Below are 23617 nucleotides of genomic sequence, written 5' to 3'. Positions count from 1 at the left end.
TGTATGTACTCGAGCAAGAATTATTCGACCAGTAGAAGGAAGAAATAAGGTTTACTGAATAAATAACAATTTGGAAGTGATATTTCAGTTTTCTTCTTTCTCTTTCTCGTTTTTAATGCTCGAACTATCCGCCCAATATTTGTCATTGTCCAAATCTTTGCCGCTCGTAAATAACGCAAGTTTATCGACAATCGTTCGAAATCTTTATATGGTAGTAGAGAAGTCGTTCAGCTTTACGTTGCTTTTAACATAAACTAATAATAAAACGTGTCGATATTGACAACATCAAGATGCTTATATGGGAAAATTTGGTTTGTCGTCTTTATAAATGATGATCCGTCACGTGATCGTAACATAAAGCTTTCTCTATGATTTATGATTTGCTGTGTAGAGACATGGATTTCGCGCATCATTATATAGGAATAATATACACATAGAAGTAATTAACGCGACACTTTCATTAGTCGCATTACCAGACACCTAAAGACATTCGAAGTAATATAGCAGTATTTTTTAATATTAGAAGCAAAGAAATAGACATAAACGATACAGTTTTAAAACGATTAAAGAAACATTTTATATTTTATATAAAACTAAGTAAATTTAATCAAATAAAATACGTGTAAATATATAAATGAAATATATTTAAAAAGTATGTACAAATGTATGATCAATTTTTATTAAACGTTTCGTAAAAAAAATACCGATGTTTACTAAATTTACATTATTTAGTTTTGAAAAAATCGATGAATTACTAATGTTTCATTTCCGATGAATTTTCAAAAAAAATTCTTATTAAAATATATTTATAAATCAAGAAACTATAAGGGAATATTTTTTAGAACTTTTTTTCTAACATGCAGAAATTTTAGTATGCTTAAGCTAACTCTGAAAATTCTTCAAGCGTTATGGACGATCCTTGATTACAGTAAAAAAAGTTTTGTAGAAAACAGATATTGTGTTTTTATAATATGGCTAAAATTTGCATTTTGCGAGAACTTTGTTAATTGCATGACCTGCATTTTTAATAATTACTGCATTTATAATAATTGTACTTCGGTATATAATATAAACACAGTTTAATATTTTTTGTTTGAAAAGAACATCTACGAAAAACAAGATTTATGTGTAAATTGTGTAAAGTAAAACATAAAATACTATCAGCTATTAAATACGTATATAAATATATTTAAAATATAATATAAATATATTTAAAATATAATAATTGTATTTCCAAAATATAATTTATTTATATGTATAATTATATTTTTTGTTAAATATTTTTTCTCGTTACCTATCCATTTTTTATTTATAATTTAGAAGAGATAATTTTGTAGCATTTTATGTCTATATGTTTTCCTTAGATTACAGTATCACGTGTTATATTAAACAATTTTTTTCGATTAATGAGTAAATCGATCATAAATTGCGCATGCAAGATTAATTTGCTTGAGGCGAAGCTCACGCAATTCTTCGCTACAGTATTTTGCAATTTATGAAATTGATAATTTTCTTCGCGTCAGCTTGGGACATGACGCTATAACATGCAATGAAAGTAACCGATAGCACAGCTTTATGTATATGTATAATGACTATATATGTACAGTATAAAAATTTGAAAATTTTATTTGAAAGAAAGAAAAGTCTCATCAGTAAAAAATAATTTATCCAAAAATTATTTACGAATAATCTATTTCTACTTTATTATATTTATTTAAAAATTATTTATGTAATACATATGTAATTATATATTCTTATTTTATCAAGAAAATCTTCACATTATAATTTAATTAATCCTTTAAAATCCAACTGTTCATATTCTATGTAATCTTGATACGATCATTTAAAAAATTCTCTTCACACGTGTTTCGGGAAACGTGTCTTTTGAGTATTAAATCTAAAAGGGGTTACTGTAATCAGTGACGGGAACAATTCGCATGCAAATGCTGTTGCGCGCAACCCCACCATCGCATCTTTGTTCTACCACTGAGTAAAGCGAAAGTAGTTTCAAGCGGATGTAGTCAAACGGAAGGAGCGAGAACTTGAAGATTTATAAAGAACCAATAGATTTGATAAAAATTAATCAAACATAATTTTTTAAATTTTTATTGAGTGAAAGTTAACCAGTATGTTGTAGTGCAAAGAAATTTCCGGTTTTTAATTTATGCGCGGAAAAAATGTGACATATTTTCGCATTTATAAAATCTATTTTATTGTAAAATTAAACAAATGGTTGATGTTATCAATTAGAATAAATATATATTTGCTATGACCTTAAAATTCAAAGCAGCTACATTCATTAAAAATAAACGAACTTTTAATTAAATAAAAGATTTTAAAACTAAAATCTTTATTTTTGGAAAGTCATTATGTCTTTTGAGTTTCTATGAGTTTGGTAATTTTTATATATATATAGAAACCTACAAGCTAGACTAAACGGAAAGAAACCTTCAATTTTGTTTATATGTTTATGTTAAAACTTTCGTTTGATAAGATAATCAATAGTTTATTTTATCTAAGATATATAAAGATTGATTCAAAGGATAAACATCTCTTTCACACACATCGATTTAATAGAGAGAGAACATACATTAGAAATTTATAGTTAAGTTATGAAGATCTTACGATTTCCTTCACTTTTATCGCACTCTCATTTAAGTTGCAGTAGTATAACCAGATATGTAGTCATCAGTGAAACGATCTGAAAGCAATATCGATCACATAATGATTTTTCAATATCCGAATAAAGTCCGGAATAGGAATTCGATGTATGTGAATAAATAAAACAGAATCGTATAAATTATAATACTATACAATCGTACAAACTATAACTCTATTATAATGCTATTTAGAAATTAATATAGAGTTATACAATTGCAAACACTTGAAGCTGTAATCCTTCCTTTTTATATTTATACTTAATTTAAAATACAAAAATAACAATATCTAAAATAAAAATCCAATAAAACACAATATCTAAAAGCTGTTGATTATCGTTAATTATCGACATTTCTGAAATACGTATACAGAACCTCCGTGAATACGCTGCATAATTGCGACCTAAAATCTAGAGAGTACCGTCGATTCAGAGATAATTTCCTGCAAGAAAATCCAAGTTTCGCGTTAACAGAAACTATCGTAGCTTGGAGTCGTGTGCTCTCGAAGTTACGTACTCATACAATTATACTACTGGTAAAGTTTCACACAAGTACCAATTTCAAATGGCAACGTACCGATTTGAGTACACACGAGCTCTATTCAGTTTATAGGAATCATGAAATTGAAGGGCGTGTTTCCGACTACGCGATTTACGAGCACATTTACATTGGTGTTTACGTCCCGAATTCCTTTAGAACTAAGTTAATCTCAATTAAGACCAATTAAGCTTTACCTTTGTCACATATTACAGAAAATGAAACCGTTTACGTTGATCCTTTGTGGCATTTATTTTTAATTTATTGTAAAAATAAAATACTACTGGTATTTATTTAAAACTCATGTTGATAAATATTCCACGTAATCTTTTCCAAAAATACCGTACACAGCAATTAATATGAAAATATTTATATACGCTACGAGATGTAGTTATTATTTTATATATATTTACATGACGTTTCAATTTAAAACCACATTACGTCTATGTTTTATTTATATTTCGATATAAATCCAAACGTTTATTTTCATTTTGCGTTTTGATATGACTGTTATGTTATTTATCCTTTCGCATGGAAATAGGTATCGTATCTGTATGATAAACGTTTTTAATGATTATCTTAATTGAACTGCAACGCGACGTGGAAAATACATAAACGCACGTTCTCCTTTAAGTCGTCTATCGTAAGTTGCCGTAATAATCTCGTAGTGAGAAACGTGTTTAATTTTCAACGAAATCACCTGGATAATTCAGCAATTTTGAAATCTTGACGCGATGATTTACGTTTACTCATAATATGTACATGAGAAAAAACGAAGGTCTTAATACCATGAAACGTGCTTCGTTATTAATCCTTTTAATCTTTCAATGTACTACGTCTTTATACGTAACGAAGGTATTAAACTTTTGGCTAAAGTTGAAATTTGGATCATGAGATTAATTGCTTGCGATTGTTTTTGTGTATACAGGAAGTGGAATATTCGTGATATAATCCATCTAATCAAAACTCTTATGTACAATCTACAATAAGAGATATTTATAACTACAAATATTATTTAAATATCTCTTATGTTCGTATCAAACGAATGATTGAGACTGAGATTAAATTTAATTAATCAGAAGAAAGAAAATATCCGATTTAGTGAACTTTGCTTTGATTGGTCAAATTTAATGTCAATCTCGAACCTATAACAATATATTATATTTAGTTTGATACAAATATTAGGCTATACTATGTGCGTTATAACCTGAAAACTATTTTTTTTACATTTTAATTAAAATGTTTTGCATCGCTTTGATTTCTTACGTACCGAACGCAATAACGGCAAGTTTACGTGAAAACATCCGCCAGCGGAAAACTTCAGCTTTCGGTTTAAAAATTCCAACGAATATTCGACGTTATCCTGCATTCAAAGAAAAGTTTTTATGCAGATTGCAGTCATATTAAAATGATTGCTGTATGTATATAAAAACAAAATCTCAAAAGAAATTTTATGAAAAAAAAAGATGGAATCATGATTAGAACAAAGAAAAATTTCGTTTGTTGAACAAAAGATTGAATTTGATCTCTATTGAAGAAAATGTATAAATAAAAGAATGAAATATGTCAAACAATTTATCTACTTACTTCATTTTCTTTTTTCATCAATTTTACTTGCCATTCGATCAAAATTGGACCTAGGCAATTAGCCTGAAACAAATCACGTTCTCAAATTCTCTATTAAAAATATGCTTTATTTAAATTTAAACATTACTTTTTAAATTTAAAAAATATATCTATTTATATTTAATATCTGCATACACATCGGCCATTATTTCATGCAGAATTGTCCAAAGTTTGCACGTGTGATTCTCATCGCAGTCTTGCATTGTCATCTTGACATTCTTTATTATCTAAGTATAAAGGGATATTCTACTGTGCATCTGCAGAAAAGTTTACTTGGAATGAAGCGAAGTGACAAGCGATATGAAGTAGTAACAGCTGGAAGAGAAATGCCAGTAACCAAGTGCATATGCAGAGAACTAGCGGCCATGATTGCACATCCCACTTCTTCACAATCATCCATTCGATTATAAAATATACGTTGCTGACGGTGTGCAGACACAAATTGCAAAGCCAGAAGAGCAACGACAACGAATACAGTGACTCCAAATCCTCGGCGGCGACCATCAAATCGTTATGTAGACTCAGGATTGTCTTTTACAAACAAATAAAACTGTCATAATTTACTATCAACTAACACTGAACTAACTATAAAAATCTATTATTTAAGCATCTAGTTTTTAATTTAAATAAAATAAATTTTATATATGTATATATACATATCTATAAAATTCTGCATTATATTTTATTACTTTTATATTATATTGTATTATGCTATTTCTTAAGAAAATTAAACCTTCTTGCTAATGATTATTTTGGTGCATCCCATTGACGTCGATGGTAGATTTTGTATTGCAACTGAATTAAGGTGACCAAACCGCTGACCTAGAAAAATAGTTATCGCCACGAACTTGTAGATAGCTACCGACGTACCAATATAGGGAATCATGTATTTCATATTGCTGGTCCATGTTTCTAAAAAGGCGTACATTCCGATACGATTAATGGCTATCCAGATAATCGTGATCATAATTACAAGAAACCACGCAACAATCGCAGTCCTCGTCTCTTTGCGAGGATAACCCAAACGTCTCATATTCTCGTCGAAATCTTGCAGCGCATTCCAAATCCTGATAAAACTGCGTCTCATGAATGCCGTTAAACCTAGCTCATACATCACCACGCTGTAATTGATGATTACCTGAACAGTTTATTTTAATCATTGCCTTCACGTTTCGTTGATTTAGAAATTTAAAATGGCTAAGCACCTCTTTAGGCTCATTGCGCCATAGAAAAAGAAAAAGAAGAAAATTTAAGTACTAATTAGATTTGTTGGAAAATTTGAATAAATTAATAATAAATTTAATATACAGATTTTCTAGCCTCAAAGGATTTAAACAAATAAATTTTTTATTTAAATGATAATATATGATAATATATATTATGTCAAAAAATTAAGTGTATATTCCTATAGCAAATAACTTTTTGCTTTCTATCTCAACTAATTTCTACTGACCTTTGTATTCTCTATTCTTCCAATGCTCAAGGTTTCTCTTTTGACATTTAGAAACTTGGTAAACACTTCATATAATACATAACTATAGACAATAGCGACGATCACCGTGAAGAGTAAATTGATGTTCGATGATGTCCAGCGATATTGCGAGAAGTTGTAAGGAGCGAAACCGAACATTCGCACGATGTATATTATTGGCCAAATGACCTTGAAAAGAGGTGAGTTTGGATAGCACTTCTTTTTGATTCGTTTCCTTTTCACCTTGGCGAATAGAGTTGTCACATTAAAAGGAACAGTTTGAAACTCCATGACAAAGGAATAAAATCGAACGCCTTTAAATTAATGAAATCTAATAAACATGAGTTCCTCGCGATCTTCACAATGAGGTGAAACCTGCACCTGTCTAGAGCATAGATAATTATCAATTACAACACAGTCATTTGCGTTTGAAAAATTTAAATACAATCGAAGACAGAGATACATTTTGTAAATGGATGTGTGAATGGCTTGATTATTAACCTTGCCGGTCTGTTCAAATTTATTATACAATATAATCATATAGTTCGAGTTAATGTGATTAAAAAAATAAAAAATTTTGACAGAAAATAATTCTTTTTAATAAACATTATCAAAAATTATTTTTTTAATAAAATATGATAAATTACATTTTGGATCAAATAAATCCGAACAGACTATTAAGATTAAATCGATACGATAATATATAACCAATGAAAAAATAGTAAGTAATATATAATAAATTGTAGTAGGAAAAATAAATAAACATGTGGAAAAATATAAATGTGAATTGTAAAAATGTGAATTTGTATAGTACTTAATTGAAATAAAATTTTACAAATTAACCGTAATTTTTTAAGCATGAATATAAGAAACAAAAGTCTAAAATCTCTATGAATTATTCAGATTGTGCTCCATTTTTCTCGTCATAAAAATTTTTCTGTAATATTTGTCTTCGTACAGATTTGTTAAAGTTAATTATTTATTAAAGTCGATTAGTGTGATAAACGCGGCACGAAAGCAAAGTTTACAATCATAGGGAAGTAGATAATGTAGCTTCCAAATCAGGTTCATCTTCAATTTCGTGAGTAAATATTGAATCAATGAAGTCCTGAAAAGTCTGTTCGCTTTTGCCTGGTGTCCCGGAAATCACCACATTCATCGATCAATTGCATTGTCCTAGAAAACGTAACGTCGAAGAACAACGATGGAGCTATGATAAATAAAACTAGAAAGAAAGTAAGATGAATATAGAACGGCGGAATAGATAAAGAATTACGAAAGAACGACATAAATCCTAGAAGGAAGAAGACTTTATTCTTTTCTAACTGCAGTTTCTCTTAAAACGTCACAGCCAATCGAACGCGATAAAATCAACTAGTCATTCGAAAATTCTGAGCATCTTTCGCTTTTTATTCCGAAAGTTAAGCGAATTTTAACATGGCCCTTGAGTTATCCTAGAGCTGTCGCAAAATTCAAACTTTTTCTGCAAATTTGATAGTAACTTTCTGTCGACGTTAAATCCCAAAAAGTGTATAACTCAAGAGAGAAATATGGAGGAAGAGTGATAATAAAAAGATTTATATATAATTTCGAAAACAGTAAATGTTCACAAAAAATTCAGTCGTCCAAAAATATACGGTCGTTTCGCCGAGTGTCTAATATATTTACTGAGATTTGTTCTTTAAATTGCAACAGAGTTCGTCATAATTTATTACATCATATAAATTGTAAACTTTTTAAAACATTTCAGCCGTATGTACTCACATTATGACAGTCCTCGTAGTGTATCGATTGTTCCGAACGTCGTCGTGAGGACTACGAGGACTCAATGTTTCATGGCACTCTTGTCGCGCATGATAATGCAGGATTAGAGCCATTCGCGTAAACATATCTGCTAGACGGACACACAAACACATTATACACGCTCGAATACTGCCGTTAAATATTATTCCACGTCGGCTCCGAATGAATAATTGAAAAGCAGAGAAGAATAACAAGTGGAGACAACCGGTCGAAGTGGATACACCCATAGATAGATACAATCGTATTGCACGAAGAGCCAACCTGTTTGCATTCAAAGCCATGTTGCGTCGCGCTACTGATTTTATTATCATGGACTGCCCATTTCTTCCCGATTCTCATGATGCTTGTAAAACGTAGAAAATATGAATATACATATTTATTTTTTTAAAATAAAATATGAATAAATACATATATTTATGTATCCTCAAGTACCAACAATTTATATCAATATTTATGATAAAACAATGTAAAAATAAATAAATCTCTCTAGAACAGGTACAAGCAACAATTTGCAAAAATTATGTGTTTATTGTTTCAACAATAACGATAGAAATAAAATATAAAATTATAAGTAAAATTTAGACTAATATATCAAATAAAAAAGATATCCTATTTTCCATCAAAACAGACCTTGGTAATATTCTTGATAAGGTTTAAAACTTTTGTCAAATTGAATTAATAAACTATAGATCTAAAAAAATTATTACATAAGTCAAGAGAAATTTTCAAGCATAGGTATGATGTAGTCCTTCTGTATTTGAAATACGTAAATTAAGGCCTTAATTCTTTTGCATGTATGAATGCCATTTCCGAAATCAATCTTTTGTTCAAAAATTTTTCCTTGTCTAAAATTTGGACGTTCTTCCAATCGAAGTCATGTGTAAATTCAATATGTGTTCAGTAATTACAGAGTGAGTGTTCCAATTTATATGTCTACGATGTTCAGATATTCTGCTGGAAAGTTTCCTGCATGTTTGTCCCATAAGATGTATCGCAATCTTTACAACAAATCTTATAGACTACATTTTTTATTATCAAATTTTGGAAGATCGTCCTTTTATACTTTTATGAATCTATTTAATTTGTTATCGCTGAAAAACGCTAAACTTTATGTTGGTGTCTTTACAAATCTTGATAAATAGTTCAGGTACTGAGAATGTTGGTTTGTGATACATTTAACTGTAAACAGTTATTGTTATTAATGGCTACATCTAAGAAATTAATTGCCTCTTATTTCCAAGGTGAATTGTAATTTTGGATAAAATGAATTAAAGATTGTCAAAATAAAATTAATCATATCAGATGGGACAGTCATCACGATATCATCAACATATCTGAAGTAAAAGAGCAATTGAAAGCCTAATATTGCTATTGCTTTAGTTTCTAAATTTTGCAGGACTAAATGCTATAATAGGAGATAAGGGTGATCCCATTGGTGTATGGTGAATTTGTTTTTGACACAATCAATAGTCGTCTAAAATATTGGTTTAACAAAAAATTTTTTAGTAATAATATCCCAAATGATGATACGCTTAGATCACGTATCTTGGTTTCTGTTACCATATAGTGATCTTCTACGTTAGAGAAATTTTCATCGATTTGTAAAGACACCAACATAAAATTAGCGTTTTTCAGCGATAACAAATTAAATGGATTCATAAAAGTACAAAAGGACGCTCTCCCAAAAAATGATAATAAAATGATAATTTGATAATAAAAATGTAATTTATAAGATTTGTTGTAAAGATTGCGATGTATCTTATGTGGGACAAACATGCAGGAAACTTTCCAGCAGAATATCTGAACATCGTAGACATATGAATTGGAAACTTACACTTACTCTGTAATTACTGAACATCGTATTAAATATTCACATGACATTGGAAGAACGTCCAAATTTTAGACAAGAAAAAATTTTTGAACAAAAGATTGATTTCGGAAATGGCATTCATATACATGCAAAAGAATGGTCTTAATTTACGTTCAGATACAGAAGGATTACATTATATCTATGCGATGCTTGAAAATTTCTCTTGATTTATGTAATAACTTTTTTAGATTTATAGTTTAATTTAATTTGACAAAAGTTTTATTAGTTGACAAAAATGTAACAATTTTAATGAAATATGTTTTATATTGAATTTTTTCTTTTTTTTTTCTTTTTATTGTATAATTCTTTATTTTACAATTCTAATAATTTGGACAGTTTTTAATTATTATATAATAATTTATTACGGTTCTTATCGATTTGATTTAATAACAATATACATGTTTTTTGTTCTTCATAATTGCAAATTTGCCTTAATGTTTACTGTGTGGCCTCTTACTTCGAGAATAGTTCATATCTGAGCGTCGTACACAGATGTGTGTTCTAAAAATGTGTGATTTCTATTTGATTTTAACATTTCTACTTTTTAAGTTTTACATGTTCAACAAAGCTTCAGTGCAATGCTTCATGTTCTGTGATGGTAAGTCATTTAAATTATTTACGCATATATCACTCTAACAATATTTGTTTTTTAAAAAAAATGTCAGATTAACAACGCTGCAACTTTATCAATTTGTGAGTGACTTAAACATTATGGACGTGTGAGCTAATTATACTTGTATCATTCTTGTTGAGGAGGATTCTAAAGAGAGCCGAAACGTTCAAAATAAAGAAGACATCAATCTAATATGTGATTATTGATTGTTCACTAAATAATTGCGCCGTTTATCATTGCTGACTCTCATTAGCCTACTATATTTATCTTTTTGTATTGTTTAAAATTCGAGAGTCCTAATATAATTATTGTTTTTCAACTTTATAAAATACCCGCAAATTTGTTTGTTGGACTTAAAATTATAAACTATCACAAATTACATTGATCGTCAATTTAATAATAATGCTAATAAGCATTTTGAAACATTACAAAGAAGTTATTACGAAATATCCTTAGCTGGGATAAACCTATAAAATAATAATCGAATGAAAAATGTTTTCGAAATAAAATTTATGATATTATATATAGGATATACAATATTATGATCCGAAAATAATTATATAAGAAATAATTAATTATATAATTTATAAACAAAGAAAATATCTATTTTTTATTATATCTTTTTATATAAAATAATTTTAATAAATTATATAAACGTGTATATTGCGTTCTGGTGAAATTAATAAAGTTGTAACATTGAAATAATAATCATATTATAATGTAAACCCATTTTCAAACCCAGTTTCCCCTTAGGAAACGTGAAGAGATGTATCTATCGAAGAGAGATGTACGTATCGAATGTGGCGACTATACACGAATGAATAGCGCGATATTAAACAAAGAACATCTAGGATGCAGAAGAACTATATACTATTCGGACAACGCTCCCGAGAAATGTAATTTAACGCGGATGATATGCAGACGAGTTCTCGAAACAGCGAGAGGAACGAAATGTATTTTCATATATTTCCTTTGCAAAAAAGTGATGAGACATACCAGCTCCAAAAATACAAATGATGTAGATAAATTTCATACATAAATTGAATGTTTTTGTAGCAATTCTTTCTTTTTTATTATCTCCATAAATTTTTATAAACATGATTAATGATATTAAGTGATTAATGTGACTAACAGAAATGTATATTTAGATTTATTTCATTAATTGATGTTTGAATAGTGAATGATCGATTGTGATAAACTGATAATATATTTACGATAAATGCTTAACAAACAATTTTAAACTCTTAATTCCCTTTCAGAACAGAAACAAATTTCGATAGTTGCTTTTACAAATTCTTCTCTGCATAGTAATAAACTGTGTGATGCTACTCAGAGTTAATAATTAATAGGTTATTACAATTAAGTAACAAGTTTAGTTCAAGAAGAATTGTGTCAATAAATACTTTCTTTGATTCGCCGTTTATTTTTATTTGCTACGAGAAAGTATAGTTGAAACACAAAAGGACTGTCAGTGGCTGGAAGAATGGAAGTGAAAAGAGTGCTTTTAAGGACAATGCCGTGAATGCTGGACTGCGAATGCTCCGTCGCATAGACGTTGCTGTTCTCATTCCTCATGCAATTAAATAGAAACGACGAAAAAACTTGGCGACGGAGCGACTGAATACCAGCTAGGAATAGTCTGCATATTAAGAGAGTACATATGTCACGAAAAAGACGTGCAATAACCTTTTGTGAACCGGCGACCTCGTTTGTGGTCACTCTTTTTATTTTATAAACTTCTTACTCAATTTTTATGAAATATAGCTTATGAAGTAAATTGATAATGCTTCGAATCTGAGGTCAAAAATAAAAAATTCAAAATGGTGGATTTAATATGGAAAGATTATTTTTCAGATTATTTTTAATTAGATTATTTTTTTGAAATTTGAATTTCAGATTTCTGAGATCAGAATCGAATTTAGCAATCCCGAAAACTTTTAGAAAGTAAGATCTTCCATAAGTTAGAATCTCTGGTCTTATCCTCAAAGGATAAAAGCGATAAGTAGTGAATTAAAGTACTTGTTGGTTACCGGTGATCTCGGAATAAAGCACGAGAAAAGTATTCACGTCCTTCGCGGTGTCCATGTTATAAAACTTTTTTTCAAATAAAATTTAATATTTGAATGAAGAGGAAAAAAGGCTGGTAAATCGTTTCGCATTTTTATTTTGTAAAATTCATTTTGAAAATAAATCCTCGAATAAATTGGATTTTACTTATTTAGAAATGGGAATATTTACGCTAAATATATAAACAAATTTACGACGCACTTTGATTATAATTTATAATTTAATGTTGATCTAATCAACTTTATTTTAAGTAAATAAGACAGATTAAATAAGCCTCTACGGGGGGAGGAGAAGGGAAGAGAAGGATTAAAGAGAAAAATTGTTCATATTCTACATTATTTAAATATCTCAAGATAAATGTTTGCGTACCATCGAAATTACCCTTCATCTCGACAGCTAATTAATTATTCCAATCGGCGCAAACGATTAATCCACCAAATCTAGATAATATAATAATATGAAACTTGTTTGGAGAAACTTGTTTAGAGAATAAATATCGGTCTTCCTATTTCTTAAAATTGTTCTCCGCCTCTTTCATTTCCTATCATTATTTGTCACTTTTATAACATTTCAAAAGATAATAATTGCTTCAAAAATATTACATTTTTGCCAAAACTTGCACTAGAAACACTTTTCATAGTGCATTTATTTGGATATTTTCCATTAAATTTAAAAATTAACTGATTAATGTTTTTAGAGGAAATACACGAGTAAATATTGTTTTTCCACAAAAATATTTTATTTTACTTTTATGTATTGCTATTAATTTATTTCCGTTATTTTTGATTATGTTACATAAATTATTTATTTTAAATAAATTCTGCGAATACATATAAATAATTCTGATTAATTTTAGAGAAACTTTTGTTTTAAAAAATGTAATAGATAATATATTTTATGTATAATACAAAAGATATCATTTGAAGATATTGTAATATATTTTCTAAAAATCAGTATATCATAGCTCTATAAATAAAAAAATATTACTGTACACAGACACATGCATACACGCATGATCTAACCTACATATTATATAATAATAATAATAAAAATAAATAATTTTGAATTATTAAGATAATTAAAATAAAAATAAAGATATATATAACGGTGATATCTTATAGGCTCCCCGCATTTTGAATTTAAATTTAATATAATTTAATAATTATCATTATATAAATCATATCAAATTATATGAAATTTAAATTCAAATTATATTAATTCGTATTAATTATTTAGATCATTATTAATTATTATTACGTAAATTATATTAAATTATGTTAAATTTAAATTCAAATCATGTCACGAAGAGTTTATAAGACATCATTTTTACATATTTAAAAAAAATTTTATTTTAGGGAAATTACTTTAAGGATTTAAAATTATTCGTCTGATGTGTATGTATGTGACATATATGTATGCTTGTCACATACGATTTATTTCTCTAGACTAGAGAATCTCGACAAAACGAAACGAGCGCACCGGAGGCGCAATTTTCTGTCAATGCGGTTTCCCGCGGGACAAACGCGAATCGCCAGTTACGTCTGTCCATCAAAAATTTTTATCCTCAATAGACCCAACCTGTCCTGCTTCTAACTGCAATCCACCGAAAAATCCTCCAAAACGTCAAGCACACTCCAGACGGCAAAGGACCACTCAAGTCGAAATATCCTGGAAGTCATACATCAACTGCGACACCAACGCAATCATGAGAATGATCAAGGACGATCTGCTGAGATGGACCTGCGAGAGACACGCTACCGGCTGTCTTCTTGACAGGCATCTTCTACGTGACAAGGCCCTCGAATTAGCTCATAAGCACGGACTGACCAGCACGTTTCCTCAGAATTCTCGCGTTACTTAAAGGGCTCGAAGCACGATCGGGGTTAATCTGACAATTCCCACGAGCTATTCACTTCCGTATCGCGATAATCGAAGGGAATAATAGCTACTCGTGTCGCAATGGCGGTATTGAATGTTCCGTTTAATTCAGGAGAACAATGTCTTTTCCCGTTAGGACATTTATTTTATTCTTTTTCTAGAAAGAATAATGTCTATCCTCTATTTTTTTATTCTATATGAAATTAATGATATTCGGATATTTGAGATATTATCTATATGGAGGCAACACATCCAAATGTCATAAAAAGTTATATTAATAATAAAAAATACGTGTGTATCATAAATAATATTTGCAGTATATAACATTTCATCGCGCTTAAATATCTTTTCTTTTTAATTTTCGATTAGATTTTAAATGTTCTGAGAAATGGCTAACATCTTTCCTAAAGAAGAATGGCTTCTCGTTAAATACGAAGGAATCTTCTGGACCGATCTTCAACAACTATCATCTCTGGATCGATATGATGCAATCCATCATCACACAGTATAAGCATAAAGATCTCTTCCATGTAGATGAGTTGATGATGTATTCGGACGTTCCACCTACCAAAATATCAGCGTCAAAAATATGGCAAGATGAATCCGATACGAACTTGGAGAAAATGACGATACTGTTGTGCTGCAACGCCTCTGGCACCGAGAAGTTACCACTATTGATCTGCGGTTCTTATCTCGCTGTAATAATGGGGAAAGATTACATATATAGTCACAATGAAGATGCCTCGATAAACGACAGTCTCTTCAGAGAATGGTTGATCCAATTGAACCATCTTATGTCGAATAACAATCGCAGAATCCTGCTACTTTTGCATAGAAATCGCATCGACGTTTTTCGAGATCTTGAACTAAGCAATATTAAACATATCTTTTTTCCTGATGACTTTCCTCCAATATTGAGACTCCTGAAAAGAGATGTCTTCCATTTCATCAAGATGACTTACAGAAGCAAGTATGTTCACAAAAAGGCGACTAATTGTTTTTAAAATTACAATCAAAATTAAAATATTCTGCAAAATTTTATTAATTTTTAACATAATATAATTGTTTCTAAATTATAAATTACTTTGTGACAAATTTTATAATCTCTCGCAGCATGAGTAAAATAAAGAAATAGTCACAATTAGTTTATTAGGTTACGAAAGATTATAAATTTATTATGTGACAAAATTCATTACAAATATTTATAATTTAGAAATTATCACAATTATTTATAATTTAGAAACAATTGTTGTGCTAATAGCTAATAACTGATGGCAGAATATTTTAATTCATATTTGATTCTTCTAAATCTTTTTCATTTTTATTGCTATATTAAGATATTGACATTCAATAAATTTTAAACTTTGAAAATTTGAAATAATAAAATAAAGATTTCCATGCGTTTCGTGCAAAAAATGCAAAAGGGCCACAAATCCGAAGTAATGTACAATAACTTTATTTGTAAAACATGAAAGTAATAAGACGTAAAGCTGTCAACGAAAATTCCGTGAAATTTTCAGAATTTCTCTTATCACGTTGAAATTACTTGTGGAAAATTTAGAAATACCTCTTGTTAATAAACAGAAGTTCGCGCTTCAAAGACTTAATTATCTCGCCTACAAGGAACTGTAGGAAATATTCGTCGTAGGTATGTAGAAGGAATCAGAGAACGTAGACACCGATGGAACGTCGAGAACGTAGTGAAAAGCTTGGTGGAAGCGTGGCAGCAAGTTCCGCGTGATCTCATTATCGCCAGTTTTCAGCGAACAAGCTTTCGAACCGACGATTGCTTACTGGAAATCCGTTGCGATGCATGGGAGGATCTGGAGACGGGGATATCTTTCAGAAAGTTCGTCACATTCGACGATTATCTCACAGCCAATGCATCGCAGAAACAGTGCGAATCTACCAGTAGGAATCACAATTATAATCTTAGGACTCGAATCTCTAAGGAAGTCGATAAATTCAACAATCTGTTCAATTTTGCTATCAGTTCAAAGGAAAAAGACCCGATTGTTGATCATGCACTAGTGAATGAAATTTCTAAAATAACTTATGAGAAAAAAGATATTGATCGGAAGAGAAGAAACCTGCTAAAGAGATCGCATGACAAGGCTCAATTAAACGAAGAACTTTATGAGGAGGCTAAGTCGAGCAATGAATCAACGTCGAGGGAAAATGAAGATATCGCCATTATTCTAACGTCAGAGCCTTCGAAAGTCGTCGACATCCAAATCGAAAGTATAGCTCGGACCTCTAAATCCGGTGATGTCTACTTGACTACGCAAGAAAGCGTGAACGAATCCAGGACAAATACAGAATATGATAAAAGTACAGAATGCGATAAAACAGTCAACAATGAGGAGAGATGTAAAAATAATCGAGTACCGAGCAACAAGCGATCAATCGAATCTCCAAAGGTTGACAACGTGAATGACGACGATATCGCGTCGCAACAAGTGTTCGACGCTACATCTGCTGTTGATTCACAATCAGATACAAAGGAGTCAAATGCGAAGGTGGTTTTCTGCTCCATTCTGAAAGACGAAGTCGAAGAGGCCGATCTGGACGGAAATGTCAGGAGTTCCTCACGGAAGTCATTGAAAAGACGTTCCGTTGATGAATCTCAAGCTAATCCTAACGATGAACCAGAGCGGAAAAGATTGAGATCCGATTCTGACTGGATGAAGCAGTATGAGACGACATTCGTCTTCGGTCCGTTTGACATAGCGCGAACTGTAACTACTGTTTCCGCCGACACATTTACGATTAGTGATAGTAGAGTACCACAATTGAGACCAAGGCGCTCGTGCGAGACGGAGAGGAGTATCTTCACTATAAGTCCCAGGAGAGATTAATTTTACAGTAAGTGAATGTACTTGTAAACATCCTTGCTGTAAATGTATTCTTTGGAAAAAGGAACAAGACAACAATTGTAATATTATAATTATCTTACATTGTTGTGTTGAAAAATGATACATCTCAAAATTAGCAACTTTTCAGTAGAGCATTTTTCAAATTCTTTCTAAATTTTAGAACGTTTTAATTAAGATAATGATATAACTTTATTTTCTTTTCATATGTTATATTTTTAATTATCATATATATGTATTCTTTAAAATTATATTATGAGTTATATTATTTTTCAAAATTCGACCATTACAGCCTTAATATAAGATTGTGTATATTTCGTTCCTTATTAGAATTGTGATATTTTTCCATATAAGCAATGTATCGACAAATAACGTGCGTTTTATCACAAAAATATATTAGTTTCTTTGTAAGTCAATTTTTATATTTTCTAAATATTAATTTTTTATTTATGTCAAATTTCTATCAATGCAACATATATAAAATATTTTGAAATTTTATAATGAAGATATAAAAAGCAATAAGTGATAATTTGATGATCAACATTTTCATTTTTTTTTGTATTCTATCTTATTTTTATTTTTTTTCTGCTGCTTTGATAGAAATAAGTACAAAAACTAATATAGTCTTCTTAAATTTACAGAGAGAAAAAGAAATGATGAATCTTGGAGAAATATAAAAATCAACGGAGGATCATGTGCAATCAAATATCTAATTATATTTACAGTAAGCAAGTTTAAAAAACGATAAAAATTAATGTCGTTATAAATCTTCCACATAATGTTTCTTGTCAATGAACGTACTCACAAAAAAAGGTGATAATTTAATTAATTACGATCAATAATGGATCAATTATTACTACGAAATAAACGCTTAAACAAAAAGAAACTTTCTACAAATTATTATTGCAAGACATAATACAATGCCCTATGTATACAGAGGAAGAAAGAATTCTCTTGGGATAAATTCATTTTCTCGCAATATACTATTGAGTAAACAATATGAAACTTACAATTAGAGTTCGAAGGTAATAGTTTTCCCGGTAATTCGCGAAATCACGTCCTCACCCACGTGGAAAATTATATCGCCCCGAATCAATTTAGACTTGGAGCTCTATTGTGCACTTCCGCCGGATGCAATTTCCCCGGGTCGCGTTTCCGTACGAAACAAAGTTGCGCTGTCGTCCAAAGATTCGTAACAGGCTTGGGAGGATGCGATTCCCAGACGACATTCCCAACCTTTGAATAATACGACTGTAATACGATTTGTACACCTGGCGCGCATCGCTGCATGTAAGCAATGCTGAAGGATTAATAGCGTGTCGTCATAGAGGGTCGCAATAATTCACAGTCAGGAAGCATTATGATGAGAGGAGATATTATGATTAAAGGGATAGATTACTTTAGATTATAATAAAGGAAAGAAGATTGATTTGAAATTTAAAATTATTCAATTTTACAGATAAAAAACATTTAGTTAATGCTGCACAGAAAATACTTTATATTATTAGATTAAAAAAGGAAATTCGGCAATACATATAGATTAAGAATACACATAAAACGAAGTCCTTTGTTCTGTATTTCAATATGTCGGCACTTAGTTTCAATTATTAATTACATTATCTGCTAAATAATTATCTGCATAATGCAGTAAAAACATTCATTTATCTGTTAACTTTTTCGGATATAATTATTTTATTTAAAAAAGACTTCCCTTCGCCAAATTATCATTTTAAAAAACAAAAAAATTATATAGACGAAAGGATTGCATTCTAAAATGCGTTAATTAGAATTGACCTTTTCAACTTAGGACAAGACTTAGGCTGAAGAAGGGTATAGATCCATCATCGCCTTGGATTTTTTGTGATATTGTTCAGACCATATATGAATGTCTGTATGTATATTCATTATTCAGTACTTTGTAGTGCACGTATGCTTGCATGAAGACACTTAATGTGCTTGCTTCTAACTGCAGACATCATTACACACAGTATATGGGCGAGATGCAATTTATCATCGTGCAACTTAGCAACCGTCGTCGTCGTGCTCAACATAATCGATTTCCGTTGCCGTATTCATTCAAGGATATGAGCACCGTAGATCACGAGTTTTCTCAAGTTAAAGTGCACTTTGGACGATTTATAATTTGTAATAATATACCACTTTATGCTATATACAATACATCTAAAGCAATTAAAAAATTAAAATATACATAAAATTGCGATTTTAAGAAGTCCTAAAATTTTTAAAGATTCATAAATGCAAAAATCCAGTTTCTCAAAAATCAGTAGAAATAGGAAATTAAGAAAAGGACAGTCTCTGGAGTATGTTATATTTGTCTCTGTAAATTGTAATTTTATTAATTTTCGGTTTTTACTTGCTTTTCGATTTTTAATTTACACGCAATCAATTTCATGTGAACTGATTACGTTGACACAGTTTGACCGTTAATTCAATCTATGAACACCATGTACATCTATATTAATTCTGACTTTGGAACATTGATTTTAATTAATTGACTCTATTTCTCGCGAGTAACCGAAGAATTCTTTCAAAAATTGAACTTCATTGACATACTTTGGTTTCACGACTGTTAAGTAAGGAGCATTATGGTGTATTTTTACAACAAAATGAAAGATTATAACAGAAAATGAAATGAAGTTCTCATAACTATTGCAATATTTTATTAAGATATAGAAAGTTAATTGAATTTATACACGACTGAGGAGGGCTAAGTAAAGCTCGAAACGTTCTGTAAAAATGTCATCGTAGAAAAATAAAATATATTTTTGTTTATCGGTCATTTTAACATTGCTCGTTTAATATAACAGACCTTATATTTTAATTTGTTATTGCTTAGGAAAAGAACATAAATAAAAGTCCATTAAAATTTTAAACATTAAAATTTTAAAAACAATTTCCAATTTTTTTTATTTGTTATTTTCTTTCTTTTTCGTATGTGCATTATATTATACCTAAGATTATAACCTGGAAAGATATGAGATTCTTTAATTATTACTATAATTAGGTTGTTAAAGAGAAAGGAATCGACAGTTAATCTTCGAGTTTCATTGTCGAGAGGAATTCTCGCTTTTTAACCTCTCCATGCGTTTCCTCGTAACAGAATAAATATAATAAATATAATCCATATTATGTCAAAGATATACATATATATTATAATAAAATATAATAAAATTTTGATATTATCAAATTTGTATTATATATGTATAACATAAACATTTTTATTGCCTTGTACTATTAATATTGTTACAAATAATAATACGCAGTTCTATTCGTATTTTAATATTTTAAGTACTTTTGTATTTTCTATATAGTTTTCATTTATGATACAATTCTAACGTATTGGAACATCAATCATACCCCAAGGAGCAAATGTATCTCACGAACACATATAAGTATGAACACATATAAAGTGTGCGATCTGATTCTGGAAATATATCTGACAAAGTATTTTATATTGCTGAGATCGAGTCCAAATGTACGATAAAACCATATCTCTCTATGCTTTTCTAGCTTTATTTGAGAGAAAGACACCTGCAATCTCCAATTCTTTCTTTAGTGTTCACTTTTCTCAATAAAGATCAGATCATATTACTCAAAACAAAACGAAAATTTCTCATTACTTATCATAAATACAAAATTTTATAAATTTGCAAAATAAACCGTGTAACATTATCTCATGTCCTTGAATTTCATTTATTGCAATGTAAATTAAAATGAACGATTTTCACCATTGCGAAATTTGATGTTTGGATGCCTATAAAATAAATAACTTTAAGGCAAACATAACATCAACTTATCCAGCAATCCAAAAATATATTGTATTTGTTCAAATATTTATTCAAATTTTTTCAATTTTGTAAATTTCAATAATATTTATTTTAATTACATCAATCAATAATAATATCTATCAAATAACAATTTACACAATGATTTACATTTTTTTGATATGCAAGTACAAAGCCTAACGATTAAAAAATTTTCAGATATTAAAATAATTTTTTATTCAAGAAGGAATGTATTTATTGTATAATCAAGATTTTATTAAAAAAGAATAGCAAATACTTATTAATGTAGTAATTTGCTGAGGTAGGAACACATGCAGACTTATTAACATTTTTTTCAGTCACCTAGTAATTCTATACTATGATATTGAACGTCTTGAATAACAGACAATGTTTTTTGTAATATTTCAGCATGCACTGCTGATTCGTCTTGATCAGCGTTTATAATAACCCAAGTGTCGTCTCTTAATTTTTCATAATTAGCATTGACACGCTGTTGAAATTCGTCATGCTCAAACCTTTCCTTCCCCCAGTCACCACGCAGTTCTTGCTGTTGTTTAGATACCTTGAGAAACACTACACAGTCCGGCTTTGGAAGACCTAAATCAGCCTGCTGACACCAGCTAAGACTTCTGCCGGTGTTAGCTGCTGTATACACAGTGCCAGAAGCTGCGTATCTGTCTATCACTAGAGTAGTACCGGATCGAAGCGTCTTCTCCATATCCTCCTTACACTCCCAGCGATTAGCAGAAAACAATAAGTGAGCAGCCTCTGGTGGCATATTTATCTCTTTTGATAAGAAACTATTTAAAATAGTTCCAACAGGAGTCTTTCTATCTACAAAAGAAATATTTCTTCAAATACACAAAGTCTGAACTTATAATTTTTATTAGACAAAGATTTCTGGATTATGAATAACTTTATTCATTGACGTAATTAAGTCTATTATGAAATTAATTTATTATTATCAATTGTCCATTTTTTTAAACAACACTATACAATTTATTGAGTTTGCGTGCCAATCACTCCACATTCATAACAACAGGAAATGTAATGATATTAACAACGCAATAAATGTAACAATAACAAAACGATAACATTCCAAATTATAAAAATATTCTTCATAAATTATTATTTTTCGACATTATTATTATGTTTTGTTGATAAATTCTGAATTTTCGTTGATTTATATTTACAATAGAAAGATCTTTCCCGCGCAAAATAACCTAATTTCACGACACGCGGTTTACTGCAACTCACTTGGAAATGCCCGGGCCTTCGCAGGGATCCGCAGATCGTTCAACGCATTCATCAGCATCTTCACTTGGGTCGATTTACCTGCCCGATCACAACCTTCTAAAACTATCAACGCACCGCGTTTATACATATTCAAATATTAAATGATCACGATCGCAAGAACTGACGACGACGCTAGTGGTTGGACGATACCAGCTGATGCTAAATATAGATGCTAAATATAGATACATAGACTAGTTTCTCTCTTGCCCTTTAAATGATTTCGAATCTTCCTCTTTTGCATACTATGTCCATCTAGCGGCAGAAAAGAATAAAGATATTGGTCGGATGATAACTGTATGTCCATACATAATCATATTTGACAAGAGTAAAGAGCCTACAATCAAACGTCATACGGGTATCACTTGTGATTGGCCATGTTTTAGCCATTCCCTCCAGTTTTTAAACGCATTATTTTCTAAATTTTAAATTCATGCTCAAAAATTATGACAAATTAAAAAATGATAATAAATAAATATTCTATATAAAATAATAAAATTTTACATATATTATTTATTATAAAATTTCATTTATTTTGTACTATTGCAATATTGTACATTTTGTAATATTGCACATTACTTTATACAAAACGTTATTTATTTGCCCTATTAAATGCGCTAGTTTATTATTCATTCTCTGTTCCCACATTTTAGGAGCAAAATGGATCTGTAATAATATAAAAGGAATAAAATTTCAGAAAAATATTATATATGTATATACCATTTCATAAAATATTATATATTAAATATCGTAATTATCATATTATTTGATTTAGACTCATAATGCAATGATATATAATTGAAAAGATTACGACAAAAAGAGAACGAATTAAATTCGTAACCAATTTGATGACTATACATATACTTAGTGCCAAGTAATTACCGTGTCTTCAGATATTATAATTAATCTGTGTATATTTTATGTTACATTTTTATTTTAATATTTTAAATACATTAATTATAAAGAATAAATTACTTTACTTCACATACAGATGAATTTTTTGACGGTGTCTAATTTTTATATTTGCCATTTATACTCTTTAACCAATTCATTCGGCGTCTTTCGGAATTATTTTCATAACATATCCTTTTTTTAATGAATTGTTACAAAACGGTATTGTACA

At 29.7% G+C, this 23617-nt stretch overlaps 3 protein-coding genes across 8 annotated transcripts; 1 reads left to right on the top strand and 2 right to left on the bottom strand.

Annotated features, from left to right (window-relative positions):
• Positions 1 to 2552: 2552 nt before the first annotated feature.
• On the bottom strand, positions 2553 to 8413 carry LOC105148804 (uncharacterized). Of its 5 annotated transcripts, none has more exons than XM_087409395.1 (7): positions 8056 to 8413; positions 6274 to 7467; positions 5554 to 5958; positions 5094 to 5351; positions 4782 to 4844; positions 4465 to 4557; positions 2553 to 2701 (listed from the first exon to the last, which is right to left on the bottom strand). In XM_087409395.1, the coding sequence occupies exons 2-7, from the start codon at positions 6580 to 6582 to the stop codon at positions 2651 to 2653; spliced, it is 1179 nt and encodes a 392-aa protein (XP_087265521.1). In that variant the 5' UTR covers positions 6583 to 7467; positions 8056 to 8413; the 3' UTR covers positions 2553 to 2650. The 5 variants fall into 5 exon arrangements, 4 of the variants coding, with proteins under 4 accessions (XP_087265521.1, XP_087265522.1, XP_087265524.1 ...); XM_087409396.1 differs by having other exon boundaries at positions 6274 to 6676; XM_087409398.1 differs by having other exon boundaries at positions 6274 to 6672.
• A 1783-nt stretch (positions 8414 to 10196) lies between these two features.
• On the top strand, positions 10197 to 17813 carry LOC105148813 (uncharacterized). The gene is made up of 2 exons (XM_087409401.1): positions 10197 to 15492; positions 16171 to 17813. The coding sequence occupies exons 1-2, from the start codon at positions 15005 to 15007 to the stop codon at positions 17378 to 17380; spliced, it is 1698 nt and encodes a 565-aa protein (XP_087265527.1). The 5' UTR covers positions 10197 to 15004; the 3' UTR covers positions 17381 to 17813.
• A 125-nt stretch (positions 17814 to 17938) lies between these two features.
• Positions 17939 to 22690, bottom strand: LOC105148803 (thymidylate kinase). Of its 2 annotated transcripts, XM_087409400.1 has the most exons (3): positions 22459 to 22690; positions 21764 to 22035; positions 17939 to 18631 (listed from the first exon to the last, which is right to left on the bottom strand). In XM_087409400.1, exons 1-3 carry the CDS (start codon positions 22583 to 22585, stop codon positions 18488 to 18490), a joined length of 543 nt encoding a protein of 180 aa, XP_087265526.1. In that variant the 5' UTR covers positions 22586 to 22690; the 3' UTR covers positions 17939 to 18487. The 2 variants fall into 2 exon arrangements, with proteins under 2 accessions (XP_087265526.1, XP_011059048.1); XM_011060746.2 differs by lacking the exon at positions 17939 to 18631 and having other exon boundaries at positions 21260 to 22035; positions 22459 to 22687.
• Between the last annotated feature and the right edge of the window lie 927 nt (positions 22691 to 23617).

Source organism: Acromyrmex echinatior, chromosome 9, assembly GCF_024713525.1.
Source record: "Acromyrmex echinatior isolate Ae372 chromosome 9, ASM2471352v2, whole genome shotgun sequence".
Lineage (NCBI taxonomy): Eukaryota > Metazoa > Arthropoda > Insecta > Hymenoptera > Formicidae > Acromyrmex > Acromyrmex echinatior.
The sequence above is the reverse complement of the archived record's forward strand: the minus strand, read 5'-3'. Positions and strand labels throughout refer to the sequence as shown.